Source organism: Falco cherrug, chromosome 8 (assembly GCF_023634085.1).
Source record: "Falco cherrug isolate bFalChe1 chromosome 8, bFalChe1.pri, whole genome shotgun sequence".
Lineage (NCBI taxonomy): Eukaryota > Metazoa > Chordata > Aves > Falconiformes > Falconidae > Falco > Falco cherrug.
This window is the reverse complement of record NC_073704.1, coordinates 60,283,328-60,299,327: the sequence shown is the minus strand read 5'-3', so window position 1 is coordinate 60,299,327 and position 16,000 is coordinate 60,283,328. Positions and strand designations below refer to the sequence as shown.

Here is a 16,000-nt window from a genome sequence, read left to right as displayed (position 1 = left end):
GCACACACGGTACACAGCCTGTCACCACACCAGACGTACTACCCTGCACCTACAGCTCTCTAATACTGTTTTCCAGCCTTATTCTGTTGAACTACAGCGTCCATCCCGTGCTACTTCTGTCACAAAACCGAACATGTAAAGAGTAAGAAGCCATTTCCGGAAACCATAAGGCGGTGAGCCATACATAGCGTTGGGGAAGCCATGTCCTCTGGGGATTTTTACCACATTTGACCACCATCATGCCAGTTCTGCTTCCTGCACACTCCTTGTTTTTCCAGCTCCCCAGGGCTGCTCCGGCGCCGCCCCCCCGCCGCCCCCCCATGCCGCGCTGGGTGCCCGGTGGCAGCTCCGCGGGCTGAGCGCCTGCCAGCTGGCGGGGTGCTATCGGGGTGTGCACCGGCCGACGGCGCCGATAACTGCCGGCCTCGCTCGCCCTCCTCCTCTGGGCCTCATCCCCTCTAATTACCAACTTCTCAAAAATCGTGGGGTCCGAGGTGGTGTGGAGACCCGTGGCCCGCTGGCAAACACGGCTGAAACTGGATGTTGCATCTGAGTCCTTGTGGTGATGCTGGCAAAGGGAGAGCGAAAGCACAGGTATATAAGCTGCAGGTTTTTAATGAAATCAGGCTGAAGGTAGATGTAAAGGAGAAAAAAGAACCCTCACTCGCTTCAAGAGCCGGGAATGCTGACACTGTGTGTACCATGGTTAGTAGAAGGAAACAGCAAATCTACTGCAAAAGCTGTTTTTAGTGTAAGAAAAATCCACTTTGCCTTAATCTTTTCAATGAGTAATGTAAATAACATACAAATAGAAATGAGAAAAAAACCTCTGCAATTATTTCCTTGCAGCCAGTTTGAAATACATTTAAAAATCAAAGATCAAAGTTTTTATTTACATACTTTCCAAAAAAAAAATATGGTTCCAAGTGCACAAGACTGCGTAATTCAGATACACTTCCCTCCACTAATACAGGCACTTGGTGTTAACAAGAGATATCCAATATTTAGCTTGAAGACATTGTAAACATTGCAGCTACAAAGACATAATGGATAAATATGTTATCTTTAAAAAAAAGCTGAGAGAGTTCACTGGGTTTTTAGTTTAAATCAGAGTTAATTTGGCAAGAGTAATTTCTTTTTGAAGTCGATGAGCACAAGTCTGAGAGCCCTAGCTTAGATTTAGCAATTCAAAGACTTCCTCAGGCTGGATGAATACTTCAGAATTATTATTACATAAGAAATATTGAATTTAATATCACTGTAAAACACCGATTTTATTAACGTCTTGCAATTTCTCTACATGCATGCATTGTTTTTGCAGCTAACAGTTAAAAAAAAATAAAGTATATCTCTGTGCATCCTGTGCACTTCGCTCCCCACCACTGGCCCTTGGTCTATGTCAGAATTTCTCCTCCTCGCTGTTTCCAGAAGCATTTCTGGAGGGCGGAGAATGTCTAATTTTAGTACCTCGGAGAATCCGCCACTCTCCAATGAGCGGGCCGCTGCATCTGGAGCTGCAGCCAATTATTCTGGGTTTCCTCCTGCTACGCTTCCCACGATGGTTTAATAATGCAGACTTACAAATTTAAAGTGGCCCCACATGTGAAGAGAAAATAACATTGTGTGTTCCCTAACAAAGACATAGCTTTTCACAGCAGTAGAATCTCAAAGGTTTTTTCTAAACCATGGATTCCATAACCTTACAACCCAGTGTTAATATCAATAATACCTTACATTTATTTTCTTTACAGTGCTTGAAAAAAATATTTCTGATAACCAAAAGGATGAAGCATCTTCCCTGACTTCTGTAGGCCAGGGATGTTATTTTAAGAAAAGAAACAAGCAAAGAAAAAGTAACATCATAATTACAATGTAACAAAGCATTACCGTTCTGAATACTTCTCTGGGTGTAGCTTTGCTGCTGTATCTTATCTGTTAAGCGGTTTAACAAGCCTTAGTTGTCTCACTTATTTTTAGCTGGCATGGAATATAACAACACTGAAACACGGTGGCTGCAGGTGTATTTGCATTCGAGTAACAACAGATAAGTAACTTTTTAAGAAAAAATATTTTCTCAGAGCTTTGCACTCCAATACTGCAAGAAGGTGGAGAAACTCATGTCTTGTAGATTGTTTAAAAAAAGGGAAAATAGAATGATGAAAATAACAGAGTGAAGAAAAGCTAAGGAACAAATATCTGGTAATTTCATTGATTAAAAGTGAAGGTTGCACATCTTTTAGCTTTATTTGTTGTTAAGCAGAGAAAAAATGTATTTGCTTTAGTAGTAATTTACCAGCTATACATTTACAACATACACAACTTTTATCCACCACTGACTTTTTTTCACTTCTGTCTTTCATGGTAAACTCTCATACCTACCAACAGTACCAGCTTACCTTCAGCACTTGCTTCATCCATGCTTGCTTTTGCAGTGCGAATCGCCTCTGACGGAAATCCTGTGACCAAGCTAACTTCCTCTCCTACAAGCCTGTTCTCTCCTCCATTTCTGCCTTCTTGAGCTAAACAATTCTCCTTCTGCAGCTTATCTGCACGCCTGTAATCCTAGCTAGCTTTTCATTACTGCTGACTAACCTTTGTCAAGCCTTCCTTGCTGCTTTCCTCTACTTGCTATCTCAGTTTTCTTTAAAGATAAAATTAGCAAAATATTACCTTGAAGATTCCCCTTTCTACAAATCTCTTAAGTGGCAACAGTGTCTTCTGTAACTCTATCACTCACCCTGTTAAGCTCACCCTATTTCATTTCCTGATCTTCCTCACAGCTGCTCTTTCATTTATTTGCAGCTTTAGTCATCCAGTCCTCTCTGGCCCCAAGCACCTCCACTGATATGCTTGTATATTTTACACTGGAAGAAAAAAAAAAACCCCAAAAACAAACCACAAACCAAAATGAAAAGGCTTTGGTAGGAGTCCCTCTTGTTGCAAGTCTTCACTTCTCATGTCTGGTTCTACCCTAAATACCCTTCAAACTTAGTTTTGCTTCCTCTCGTCACCCGAAATCTTCTCATCCCATCTTAAGCCAGTCTCTTGGCCTTCAGTCACATTTCGCATAGCTAGCTAGCTAGCATCCTATCTTAGCTTTTGCAATTATTCTTACCTATTGCTTCTCCAGTCACTGTTTCAGCTGGGCTTGTCAGTACTTTCCCTTGTGTTTCTTTCCCTTTTCTGCAAGAGCAGCAGCAAGCACCGTTCCTGACTCTCCTCCCTTCCCTTCCAGTTCACAGCTCAATGTGATAACAGGCAAATACAGGTGTAACTGCCTCTCATCACTGTGTCTTTCCAAGCTTCAAGTGTCTCCATTGCAATTTAAGAGTCTTGATAATGAGTGTGTGTTAGACAAACCATCTGCCCAAACACTGACCCCTTTTCTACCGCTATTTACAGCCAGCTGTGCAAAGGAGCGTGTGGAACCTGACAGCCAGGAACCGGTGGTTTGGGCTCAGATTGGTCTGAAGTGCTGTGGAGATGTCAGCCAAGGCACGATCTTTGTTATTTATTGACATGGCTGCGAATCTCCCTCAAGCTCTCCTCATGTCAGTTATCGATGACCTCCTTTTCTCTGGCCTCAACAAATAAAGCATTCACTGCCATTCAGAAAGCTCTGCAATGCCATTTTCTTAGTTCTTCAGTTTAAAACGTGTTAGTTCTCCACACCCTTCCAAAAAGAGTCATCTTTATCACACACAAAACTGTTACTCTCCAATTGCAGGCCCATTCACTTGCTGATCTGGCCCTGCGTACCTTTGGTTTCACTCTGAAAGGTTATCTCCTATTTCCTGCCAGCAGATAAAACCGAATCCCGCTACCTCCCTCTCAAATAAAAGCCTTCCTGCTTTACCCCAGTTGCTGCTGAGGATGAGCTCCTGTTAAACACCTGTAGAGGTTGGCAGTGACAACATGTTTTCTTTAAAGTTCCTCCTCATCTGTACATAGACATTCTGTATAGATACTGCATATAGATATTAGGCTTTCACCTAACCTTTTGGAGCAGAAACACTTGCATGCGTTTGCTCTTTCATTGTTCTACATAATGTTTAACATAATACTGGCTTGGATTATCCCTGAAGCCACTAAGCTCAGAGATAAGTATTCAGTGTGATACTATCCACAGTGAATAAATGAATGTATGAATAAACCAATAAAAATCTTTTATTTGGCAAATTACAAGAGGGAATCAGTTAAATAAGGCTTTTTTTGAAGTTAAATTGTTAACGCTTCCTTAAATGTGTCTTCTCAGTTCTATGTAACATAAGGCATCCTTTTTGCCATTCTTATTTTGAGCACTTACATTCAGCCATACCATTAAAATCAATGATATTACCTGCATGGTTATTGTTATTAACAAAATAAATTTATTTATACTGTGCATAAAAAGTAACTCAGAAGCTTTCTACAGCATGGTATTTTGTATATAGCAGCCAGCCGGTGGCCTGAGATGCTTACAATCTATTTAAACAAGACAGGCATAAGGTGCGGGAAAGTGATAAATTGCATCAACAATTTCAAGGCAGTGAATGATATGTTGGTTCTTTTTTTCAGAAGAGGGGAACTAGAAAAATCAACACAATGGAAATAACAAGGAAATAGAGAGGATAAAGAAGAAAGGGAAGGTGGCAACGAGGACAGGTATGGCACCGACTGGTATGAACAAAGAGCAGGGTAGAGCTTGGAGTAAACAGCAAGTTTGACAGAACAGCAGAATTAGGCCCAAGATCAGAAAGTCCATATGCAAGTAAAAGTCAATTGAATTTCAGTCAACACCATGAATAATCATAGTAATTACAGGACTAAAAAAATGGCAAACAATGATAGCTTTTTTCTCAATAGTAAATGTGTCATGTAAGGAGAATTACCACCCAAGGAGGTAGGTGTGTATTTTTCTTTGATTAACCACAAGCTTTGGAGTGGGGAGTGAAATGCAAGACCAAAACCCAAAGGAATTCTTTAAAATTACCTGCGGCATGATAGGGCCTGGTAAGACAAATAATAATCATAACAACCCGTATTCTCAGGTTTCTAGGTCTTCGATGTCTAGATATGACAGAGAGTGACTTTGTTAGTCATGCCGGTCACAGTTTTCAAACCAGGCTGCTTAGCCTGCCTACAGCCACGTTGTTATCCTGCTGTTGGATACAGGTCATATAAGGCATCAAACAGCTATTAAAATGGCCCAACTGGGCATCATGGAGAGCCTTGTCACTTGGGAACTGCTGTTTGGAACTGCCAAGATGAGAGATTAAGATAGACTGGACCAGGAGAAATGGGCAGTTGGGAAAGAGTACAGCTCTAAAGAAAGCACTGTTAAACAGGAAAAGGATAACATGGGCCAAAGTATGAGTGCAAGGGCTATGAAAGGGCAAGATGAGACAGGTTCTACAAAGCAAGAAAGAGAACTTGGGGGGGGGGGGGCAAAGAGAAAAAAGAAATAGAAGGGAAGTGTATGGAGAAGTCCAAATAAAATTAAAATCATTCAAGTCCTTAGTAAGGCTTGATGAAATACAAAAGAGCTGTTTGGGGCAGTGAATCTTGCGAGGAAATTGAGTCATAAATTTCAAAAGCACTCAGGTTATATCCATCAGCTGAGCATAAACTCACATAACAGACTCATGTAAACTGCTGCCAATTTCAGTTTACTCTCAGGTGTTGGTCTATAAAGTTGTAGCTTCGGCACAGAGGTACTTCTGCAGTCAGTTTGCCATAGCTGCAGACACAAAAACTGGCAGAAAGATGACAGAGAGGGCACAAGACTGGTGGTATTTACCACTTCAGCCACCTCAGTTACAGCAACGTGTAAACATCAGTTTGGCCTTAGCCCCCTGTAGTGACTTAAGCAAATGCATAGTATTTTCCAATTGAAGCAGGCTAACGGTGCTGTATAAATGAATGCTGTCAGCTGACAGACAGCAGCTTGGTTGGTTTTAATCACAAACCATACCTTTTTGGTGCAGGCCTGATAGGTTTACAATCTAAGCCAAAGCCGCCTAAAAAAAAACCAAAAGAAGTTTGGTTACTGGACGTGGGGTCAGATCCTGTGAGACAGTATAAATTAGGGTGAAGAATATCTTAAGGAAAATTTCTTTGCTTCTAACATTTTATTTAAAGTTCAACACAAGAGAAAAATAATTTTGAAAATATATTCTTATAAAGATTAGTATCTTCATCAGATAACATATACAACCTGTCTGGCACACAGTTCAATTTTCAAGTGTACTGGTTAGCTACTCTTTCTATTGTCTTTACTAGATCTGACTTCATGTAACATTGTTTCACAAACTATAGCCTAAAGAGCTGGTTGTAGAGCTTGTCCACAGTGTGCCTTACCCTGTCAGCAGGCTCAGCTGAGATAAACATCTCAAAATATGAGGAAGTTCAGCTTCAGTTATTGAAGCTTGGGCTGAAAGTGTGGCAGACTACTTATAAATTAATACGCTTCACAGACAGAGCACCTGGCTTACACATCACACATATTACACTATGCTTGTGTATTCTTGAAATTTCTTGTGTTGGACGCTTATTTTTAGGTTGTTGAAATACTTTTCCATTTGTGAGCAGCAAAAATGGGGGTAGGGGAAAGATTTACAAAAGCAAATAACCACTATAGCTTAGGATTTTAAATCAAGACATTTTAAGAAAGTCAGCTGCAATTCCAGTAACAAATGCAATGCAGTCTTGCTGCACATATGCATGGGTATCAAAGCAGAAAGCTCAGTTTGGACCAGTTAAAGTGATGCTTGTGGCAAGTACCACAAGCACCAAAGCAAAAAGAGTGGCTTGAAACAGTTGGCTGTAGTGAGCGGCTATTTTTCATACAATCTCCCAACATTAAGCACAATTTCCTTTTTTTCCCCCCTCTTCCCCTTAATAGGTCTGGCTTATAGCCTGAAGGGATGGAATGTGTTTATTGACATAAATAAAGAAAAAAGCAGATCTGAACATACCTGAACATACCATGTTGATTTTATTTTGTGTTCATCTCTAATGCTCTGTTGTGCTGCTACAAAGCTTACAAAACCAGACCTAATGTCCTCTGCTACCAAGTTCCTACTTCAGAAAATGAATCCTGTAGAGGATAAGAAGTGCTCTAAAGGCAGTTCACTGAAGGACAGCCTGGATCCTAGACCAGATTACTTAACAACAAAACGCATCACCGCTATTTATTTTTACTCACAAGTAGCTACGCTACTCTTTCTGGTTTGGAATAACAGATGAAAATATGCAAGTTGAGCCAGAGGAGATGCTTGACAGAGGGTGGAGCAAGCAAGTAATTATGTATGCATTCATTACTATAGAAAGTTAGGTAATAATTGTTACTTTTTGCCTACAAGCAAAGAGCTTAACTTTTTTTTTTTAAAAAAAGGTGTGGCTTTGACTGTCTATCCAAAAGCCAAATTCTGTCCCTTTGACGTGGACAAATGGGATATTAGGAATGGTATACTGTACAAGAATTTGAAGTATGATTACCAGGAGCAGTTGTCTTTGCACTTTTCACACACAGCTTTGTCAACAAGGTTGATATATCCTTGGGCAAAAGGAATTAAGGCCCAGGCACATGCTCAAGGCTCCAGATCCTGGAGTTATGTAATACCCAAATCTAAGTTTCCATTAAAAACAACAAATTCTGGCCCTCTCGGTTGCAAAACCAGCAGAGCTGGAAACATTAAGTAAGCCTCTCTCTCGCGCTGGAGTAACTGACTCAGTGTACATACCACACCTAAAGTTAAGCCAGTACCACTCTACGCAAAGACCGCGCTCCACTCACGGGCGCGTTTACACAGCGCGGCCGTGCGGGCCCCGAGGGCGCGGGCTGCCCCGGCAGGGCTCCGGCGGGGCCGGCCTGCCCGCTGCGGCGGGGCGCACAGCGGGGGAGCGTTAGGAGGGCGCTGCGCAGGGCGCCCCGCTGCCCCGGCGGCCGGGCTCCTTCCCCGTCAGGCTTCTGACTGTCGGGAGGCGCCTGCCGAGGACCGTAATGTTGGTCGGGGTGCGATGAGGCGGCCGCCAGAGCGGGCCCTCCCCCCGCCCACCACACCGGGACAACGCGCCAGTCCCTCGGGCCCCGAGGGCGGGAGGGAGGCGGGCAGGGCGGCGCCCCCCGCGCCGGCTGGGAAGCCCGGGCGATCGCGGCCCAGCGGCCGCCCTCCTCCCGCCGGCAGGCGGGCCGGGCCCGCGAGAGCCGCCCTCAGCACCGAGGCGAGAGGCCTCCGCGCGCCTTGCCTTGCCTTCCCTCCCAGCCCACTCCCGCGGGCCGCCATTCGCCTCACCCCACCCGCCCTCCACGGCAGAGCCAACAGGAAGCGCCGAACGGCGTGACTGACAGGCGGTGATGGCCAACGAGGAAGATCCTTATTGCTGTGTGGCTGAGGCTCCGGCGGTATAAAGGCGGCCACGCGTTAAGGCTCCGGGCCGGAGAGTACGTGTCTCAGGGGGAGGAGAAGGTGGCGGCAGGGCCGGTGCGGAGCAGGCGAGCGCCGCGGGGAGGGGTGTCAGCTCCAGTGCGTGGGGGATTTTAATCCGATTCCGGCCGGCCCGGATTTTATTTGGAGCGGGTTTTAAAGTGAGTATGAGCGGGATGGCGACGGCGGAAAAGGGGGGAGGGGCGGGACAGGACCGGATCAGACCGGCCCGGCGGGGGGAGCCGCCTCGCTGACCCGCGGGCCGCGCTTGTCTCTTGCAGGCGCCTGTCGTCCCTCTCGCCTCTGCGGACGGGGCAGCATGTCCGAAGCGGAGCAGCAGTTGGCGGCCGGCGCCACCCAGAACGGCCACGAAGCGGCCGAGAGCGCCGGAGAGCAGCAGGCCGAAACCGGCGGAGCTCCGGCGGCGGCAGGCGCGGCTGTGGCGGCGACGGCGGGAACGGCGGCGGCGGCGGGAGCTGGACCGGCGGCGGGAACAGCGGGGACGGCCGCCAGCCAGAACGGAGCCGAAGGCGACCAGATCAACGCCAGCAAGAACGAGGAGGACGCGGGGTAAGCGCTGCGCCTCCCTCGGCGCGCTGAGGCGGGAGTAGGCCGCGCCCCCCCCCCCGCCCCAGCCCCCGGACGCCATGTGCGGCGGCGGAGCGCGGCCGCTAGGCCCCGGCGCGGCCCTTCGGCGGGAGCGGAAGCGAGGCGGGCGGCTGGCGCGCTCCGCCGCCCAGGGCTCCGCTCCGCCCGGCGGGGGAGGGCGGCGGGCGGCCCCGCTGCGGAGGGATCGGGCGGGCGGTGAGCCGGAGGCCTGCAGCACCAGCGCTTCCTTTGTTCTGGAGCTGCCTTTTGTTGGCGCCATGTGGTGGCTGGGGGAGGGGCGGGGAGCGCGTTTGTTGCCGTCTCACGCTGTAAAATGGAAGGGGATTTATCTCGGCTCGCTTCGCATCCCGCGTTTTCTTCATCCTTTCCCTTTTTAACCAAAGGAGCGGATGGAAGGAGTTGCTTTCTGTCGGGGGGAGGGCTGGTTCAAACTTTCCGGGGATCGGCCAGCCGATCGCCACCGGCGTTGGTGTAAATGCAAACACGTTTTCTGTAACGCATATAGAAAAAAAATCCTGGCTTTGGAAGCTGTTCGGGCTAAGCCGAGTATTTTTGGAGGCAGTAAAGGGGAAAGCAGCGTGTTTGAGATGGTGTGCGGCGTGTTTAAAGCAGTAAGAGCGATTTCGGTGTGCTACTGTGCAGCATTGTCAGAAAACGGCTCGTCTCTTACAAGTGATTTCTGGAGGAGGCACTGTAGTTCTGTGTTTTGTTAGCGACATTCTTGAATACAAGAGAGGCATTTTCTTTCCTATAGTACTTGGTCTGTTTATGAATATACGTGTTCAACTTGGAAATTACCTGCCTGTTTCTTAAGCGGGTCTTTGTTATTCAAGCTACGCCGTGTATTTAATTGGAACTCCCTTTGTTATCCCAGGGCTCTGAACCAGGAGGTCAGATCCCTCAGGTTGAACAGAGCTTAAGCCATGGTAGCGTTATAGACTTGCTGTAAGAGAAGCAGTAAGACTTCACAAGTTTTCCAAAAAGCTCGGGCAGGACGTATATTTTGCAGACTTTAGAAGGATTGAGAACCAGGCCTTTTAGCTGTTTAAGAATTTTCTTTTTACTTCTATAGTATTCTGCTCTGAAAAGTGGGTGATACTTTTTCCCTTTCTCGCATAGGAGGTGACAAGTTTGAACCCCAAATCCGTGTGAAATGAAACTTCTAAGAAAAGCAGTTATTTAAAGAGATTGACCTATGTGGAAAATCTAGCACTGTGCTAAAAGAAGAGCTGTCCAAGGCAGAGTTTGGGGTGCTGACATTAGAGTGTTCTGTTAACAGCTGAAACATGCTTTGATTTAGCTGAAGTAGTATACTCGGGAGGACAAAAAGGCTACATGTGAAGAGTGCAATTGTCCAGTTTGTGTGGCCTCTGAAGGCAATGCCAAATACTGGGAATTTGGACTTAATTTCAAAGGGTCTACACTGTTGTTTTAAATATATGTAGGTATCAATCATTCCAATTACAAAACAAAGGACTGTAATCTACAAAGTGTAATGTCTGCTGCTGTGGTGAGAGGTGAATTTAGCATGTGGCAATATCTGTGTACCACAGCCCCAATCTGATGGCATAAAGCTGCCTCCAGACAAATTCCTGTCATCCCCCAACCATTAAATTTCTCTTGATCATTCTGTAAATGTAGTCAATGGTGACAGGCGATGCTATGGAAAGCCACTGTTAGTCTGTACAGATTACAGCAGTTGTGCTTGGTCAGTAAGCTGTTGTGATGAGAAGAAATACTTCAAGTATTGAAAGGCTTAGTAAACTTTATAAGGCCTTTTCTGTAAGGCTCTATTGTAGTGGCTGCAAGAAGCACACAGACTTTGCTTGGACCCTATGTATCATGCTGCATTTGTCAGTTAAGAGTGCACAGCTTGATCTTCTGAAAAAATAAGGGCTTAGACTACAAAGGATATGGTTTCATCCAGTTTAAGGGGAAAAAGCAAAAAAACACATAGTACATTGTTTTTTTTCTTTACATTGCCTTTTGAACATAAGTGGATGCTAGTTCTAGCAAATCAAAGTTACACATAAGCATCAAAAGCCACTTTTATTTCAGTGTGGTCTAGTTTCTGAAGTGCTGCTACCTTCTAGTGCCAAATCTAGGTTGCCTCTAAACAGAGTAATGACAACTTAAACTGCTTTAGTCTATCGTTAGATAAAAAAGCTTGAACGCTTTTAAAAGCTTAGTTTGTTACCTTGGAAACTCTGAAAATAGAAAATACAGCCATGTTATTAATGTTTTCATTTGAAGTGAAGCATTTGAAAAGTGCCTTATTGACTGACCTAAGTTTTGTTAATTTCACTTCTGTATTGCACTTCACTAGTATTTAGTTCTTTGAGATGTTTCAGAGGATATTTTGTGTGTCAAAGTGGGCAGAGAAGTACAGCATGGGCTTTTCATGAACGTAAAGACTAATAGTGAAGATACTGCTGTGGTACTGATGAAGGTAGAACTAGATTCAGTAACTAAGCAGGAAGAAGTGCACAACATAGTAGTTAAGGGAGGTCCAAAGTCCCGTCTGTTGTATGTGACCGTTCTTGGAGGTCATAGGTACCTGGTTTAAATTTTGCAGATTGTTTTTAGGACTACAAATTTTACAGCCATTTGTCCAGATCGTAAAAAGAGCTCGAGTATTTTGCTTTTGATGCCTTACTTTATCTTGAATATTTTCAAAGCAGTAGGAGTGATGCTAGGTTCTTTCCAAAAACTGAGTTGGCAGTACTTGATAATCAATACTGCTTTGCAAATAGCAGAATACTGTTGAAAGAGCTTAAGTTCCTGGCAAGGAATATTTTAAGTTTTACTGTTGCTGCTATCACTAGCTTTTGACAAGACACAGAAGTGTTTCAAAAAACTTTCTCAACAGTTGGTCCTGTTTCTGACAATGCTGCTGAGGTGTGTACCACTGTGAACATCTTGCTGCATGTACTTTTCTGTAGTACTTCCTGGACCTAAATAGCTCCTGTCTCTTTGTAATTTCAGGAAGATGTTCGTTGGTGGCCTCAGTTGGGATACAAGCAAAAAAGACTTGAAAGATTACTTCACCAAATTTGGTGAGGTAACTGACTGTACGATAAAGATGGACCCTAACACAGGAAGATCCAGAGGCTTTGGATTTATTCTCTTCAAAGAACCTGGGAGTGTTGAAAAGGTGAATTTTAAGCTTCATATTTCAGATTCTTAACGTTTAGGGAAAACTTTTCAGCTAGAGTTAATCATATCAAACTATCTTTCAGGTTCTGGAACAGAAAGAACACAGGCTAGATGGAAGACTAATTGACCCCAAGAAGGCCATGGCAATGAAAAAGGATCCAGTGAAGAAAATATTTGTTGGTGGACTAAACCCAGAAGCCACAGAAGAGAAAATCAGGGAATACTTCGGAGAGTTTGGAGAGGTGTGTAATGCTATCTTCTAGTAACACTGAAACATACAGTCTCCAGTTGCTGTTTAGTTTATTAATTATTTGCAAGTTGCAAATAAAATCAAATTTGTATGTATCAAGTCTTCCATAACTGATGCAAAGGTTTCCTATCCTGAGAGCAAGGACGAGGCGTATACTGCACTAGATGCTTCCCTTGCTAGTTAGACATCCTTGTCTTTTAACTCAAGCAATTTTATCTGATGTTAAAATTGTTTTAATTTAAGAGTTGTAAAATGGAAACCTCATGTCTGAAAGCCAATGTTAGTATAAAAAGAATATTGCAACTTCAGTGTTGCATAATAGGCATAGATGGGAAACTTAGTTTTACCATCCTAAATGCCATGCACTTAATTGTCCTGCTAAAGTCCAAGTCTGAAAATAGTTATTTCATGTCTTCAGATTGAAGCAATTGAACTTCCAATGGATCCAAAGACCAACAAAAGGAGGGGGTTTGTGTTCATCACTTTCAAGGAAGAGGATCCAGTGAAGAAGGTTTTGGAGAAGAAATTCCATAACGTCAGTGGAAGCAAGGTAAAACTTTGACTTGTATTTTTTCATCCAAGTTATTAAGCATAATACTACTACATCTATAATCTGAACAGGAGATCAGACGTCTCCAAAACCAAGGTACCAAAATTACAATACAGAGAGCTTGCAGTTTACCACAGGGGTGTTTTGCTGTAACTTCAGTCACAGAGGCTACCAAGGTTCTTTGCCAGTACTTGTGGCTTTAATACTTGCTATGTCCTGGGGGCTTTCTTATGTAAAGTATCTAATTGCATTCATTAACTACATGCAGAAAAACTGGCTTATTTATGTATCAGTCTAACAATACAAGCCATTTCAACAAATACATACCTATTTTCAGTATAGAGTACTTGCATAATTGCAAAGCTTACAGACACAGACTTTGTAGGCAGCTGGCTGAAACTGGCTGTCTGACATGGGCAGATTCTGGTGTGTTCTCTCAGAAGCCCCCCCCCGCTATCAAAACCATGTCATGTAAACCCAATACAAGGATCTAGAGAGTAAATTATGCTTATGGCAATGGGTACCTGGTCAGCTGGTTATGTGAAGCACTGTAAAAGTGATGTAAGATGCTCCGAACAGCTGACTGTTCATCTGTGGGAACAGCTAATAGAGGCTCATGTGTCAAGCTAATAAGAGGACTGAAGGCAAATGATGTGTGCTGGCTGGAGCTATCCCGCTTGCCTGGCTCTATGGCCAGTGCTGACCATACGCTAACTTCAAAGCCCTTTTAGATCTGGTTGTACTGTCTGACACAGTGACTTAGATTGCACTTAGTTTAAGACTGGTCTTGACACAGCACAGAAACTTTTGCAAACCTAGTGCACTGGTAGTTGGCAATAAAGTTTGCTTTCAGGAGAGATGAATGCTCATGTGCCAAGGGAGCTGAGAAATCTGTATCTCATAACTATGGCTTGGTTTTGTATCACAGTGATAATAAAGAGAGCAGCTTACCTTAAAGCTCCTGTGGCGAGGGATTCCAAGCCAGGCTTGCTCAGGTGGTGCTGTCACAGGGAGTTTTTCATTTCACAGCAGCGGTAGCTTTTGTCTTGGACTGTGTGCAGATTCAGGGACTAGGCAGCTGGCTGACTGCTTGAACTGCAGCTTGGGAGCCTGTCTTTGAAATGACCATTCCGGTTGATTTTTAGCTGTTCTTAGTATTTGATAAGCGATGAACTCAGGTGTTGGTAGGTGTACTGTACGGTCCAACACAGATGGTCTGTGTAGGATGTATGAAGGTTGCCAGGAAATCTTGTTCTGGTGTGTTTCTCAGCCTTGTGCACTTGGCACAGCTTGGGTGAAGCGGTCCAGTAGCAACAGCCTTGTGCTGGAGGTAGTGCCAGGAGAAAGGGCAGCCTCCTGGTTCCTACAGGAGCGGTGGCTGTGCTGAGCTGGCCTCAGCACCTCTTTCATGGGGGAGCTCATAGCAGAGAATAGGCAGTATTGAAACACTGTGAAAGCAGTGGCCTGCTTTGTATGGCCAGTAATGACTAACCTTTCTCTTCCATGGGGAAGTTGATGGTAGGGAGTAAGTGGTATAAAATACTCTGAAAGCAGTGGCCTGCTTTGGATGACCAACACTGACTAGCCTTTGCCCAGGTCGCACGATAAATCAGATGCTTCTGGGTATGCGTAGTCCTGCTCATGGGACAGGGAGCACAGCATGTATACATCCTTTGCCTCCAGAGTAACCTCTGGCTTTCCTACGTGGTTAGGGTGGGCGCTGCTGCTACAAGACAGTATACATACTCTTCCTTATTTTTCATTTGCAGTGCGAGATTAAGGTAGCACAGCCAAAAGAAGTATACCAGCAGCAACAGTTCAGTAGTGGTGGAGGAAGAGGTAGCTATGGAGGAAGAGGCAGAGGTGGAAGAGGCGGCGGTAAGTACTACACGCACTACTTTAGTATGGACACATTCTAAATAAGTTGTGTGTACTAAAATGGGATTTTGTGGATGGTTTTCCCTTCTATAGCTCAAAGTCAAAATTGGAATCAAGGTTATGGCAATTACTGGAACCAGGGTTATGGGAATCAAGGATACGGCTATCAGCAAGGTTATGGTGGCTATGGAGGCTATGATTATTCAGGATATGGGTATTATGGATATGGACCAGGCTATGATTACAGTAAGTAAAGAGAACTGTATTGGGTATAAGCAAGCGTAACTAATTAGCAGTTTAATGCATTTGTTTTCTTGTTCATAGGTCAAGGCAGTGCAAATTATGGGAAGACACCAAGACGTGGTGGTCATCAGAATAACTACAAGCCATATTGATCAAACTTATTCAGGTATGCAGTGGCATGGTCTCTTTTGGAAAATGACTGCATAGGTTTTGTATACAATGCTGTAGATGGATACTTCAGTTCTGTACCAAATTTAACTTTACAATAAATTTCTATGGCCTGTTAAATGTGCATCTTACTTGGAAGAGCTCCCTGGAAATGTTTTACATGTTTAATACTTACAGATAACTAGTTGTCTAGACAGTGTGGTGTGTAAATTTCAGCCTTGCTGAAGATATTAATTAATGATTTTATTAATAGGTTAAACTGAAACTGATTTTGAGGGTCTGCTTAAAGCTGCAGCTCTGCATCTAGGGACTGCCTCTTGGAGTTAACTATGGACTCTGCATTACTCCAGTTGTACAGAAAGAGATGCATCTTAGGGAACCAGTGTCACTTTCCACCTTTTTATTTTGTATTGTTTTTGTGTCATACATTTCCTGTAATGGAAGTGTTAATTTTACTGTACTTTTTGGTACCTTTTTGGAATCTAATGTATTGTAAGGTATTTTACATGTGTTCTGATTCACCATGACATGGATATTGAAGCTATCCTAGCTTTTGAAATAAAAAAGGCGTAATCTAGTGTCTTGTGCCATTCTTCAGCTTATGTATTAGTAGAACGCCAGTATACTGTTCCCAGAACTTAGTTCATGGCAGTACCTTGATAGGGGAAGAGTTGTGCTTAAATGTTTTTAATCTTACAACTAGAAGGCTGTATTGGTAGTTGTGCTGACTTGCAGTTA

General features: G+C 44.1%; 1 protein-coding gene and 1 long non-coding RNA gene across 9 annotated transcripts in view; both read left to right on the top strand.

Moving 5' to 3' along the window:
• Positions 1–498: 498 nt before the first annotated feature.
• On the top strand, positions 499–7,215 carry LOC129736619 (uncharacterized). The gene is made up of 3 exons (XR_008733501.1): positions 499–594; positions 3,403–3,900; positions 4,558–7,215. It is a non-coding gene; the product is annotated as an uncharacterized LOC129736619 (long non-coding RNA).
• Positions 7,216–8,368: 1,153 nt separating this feature from the next.
• The window catches only part of HNRNPAB (heterogeneous nuclear ribonucleoprotein A/B), a 30,054-nt gene continuing 22,422 nt past the window's right edge, over positions 8,369–16,000 (top strand). For 2 of the 8 annotated variants that reach the window (XM_055718136.1, XM_055718137.1), the window contains exons 1-8: positions 8,369–8,569; positions 8,690–8,978; positions 12,003–12,171; positions 12,257–12,415; positions 12,842–12,973; positions 14,743–14,851; positions 14,945–15,097; positions 15,176–15,260. In XM_055718136.1, the coding sequence (XP_055574111.1) occupies positions 8,728–8,978; positions 12,003–12,171; positions 12,257–12,415; positions 12,842–12,973; positions 14,743–14,851; positions 14,945–15,097; positions 15,176–15,246 (1,044 nt within the window). In that variant the 5' untranslated portion in view covers positions 8,369–8,569; positions 8,690–8,727 and the 3' untranslated portion in view covers positions 15,247–15,260. Of the gene's footprint in view, positions 8,570–8,689; positions 8,979–12,002; positions 12,172–12,256; positions 12,416–12,841; positions 12,974–14,742; positions 14,852–14,944; positions 15,098–15,175; positions 15,261–15,515; positions 15,841–16,000 lie in introns of those variants that run through there. The other 6 variants (XM_055718140.1, XM_055718141.1, XM_055718134.1 and 3 more) reach the window with 5 other exon arrangements.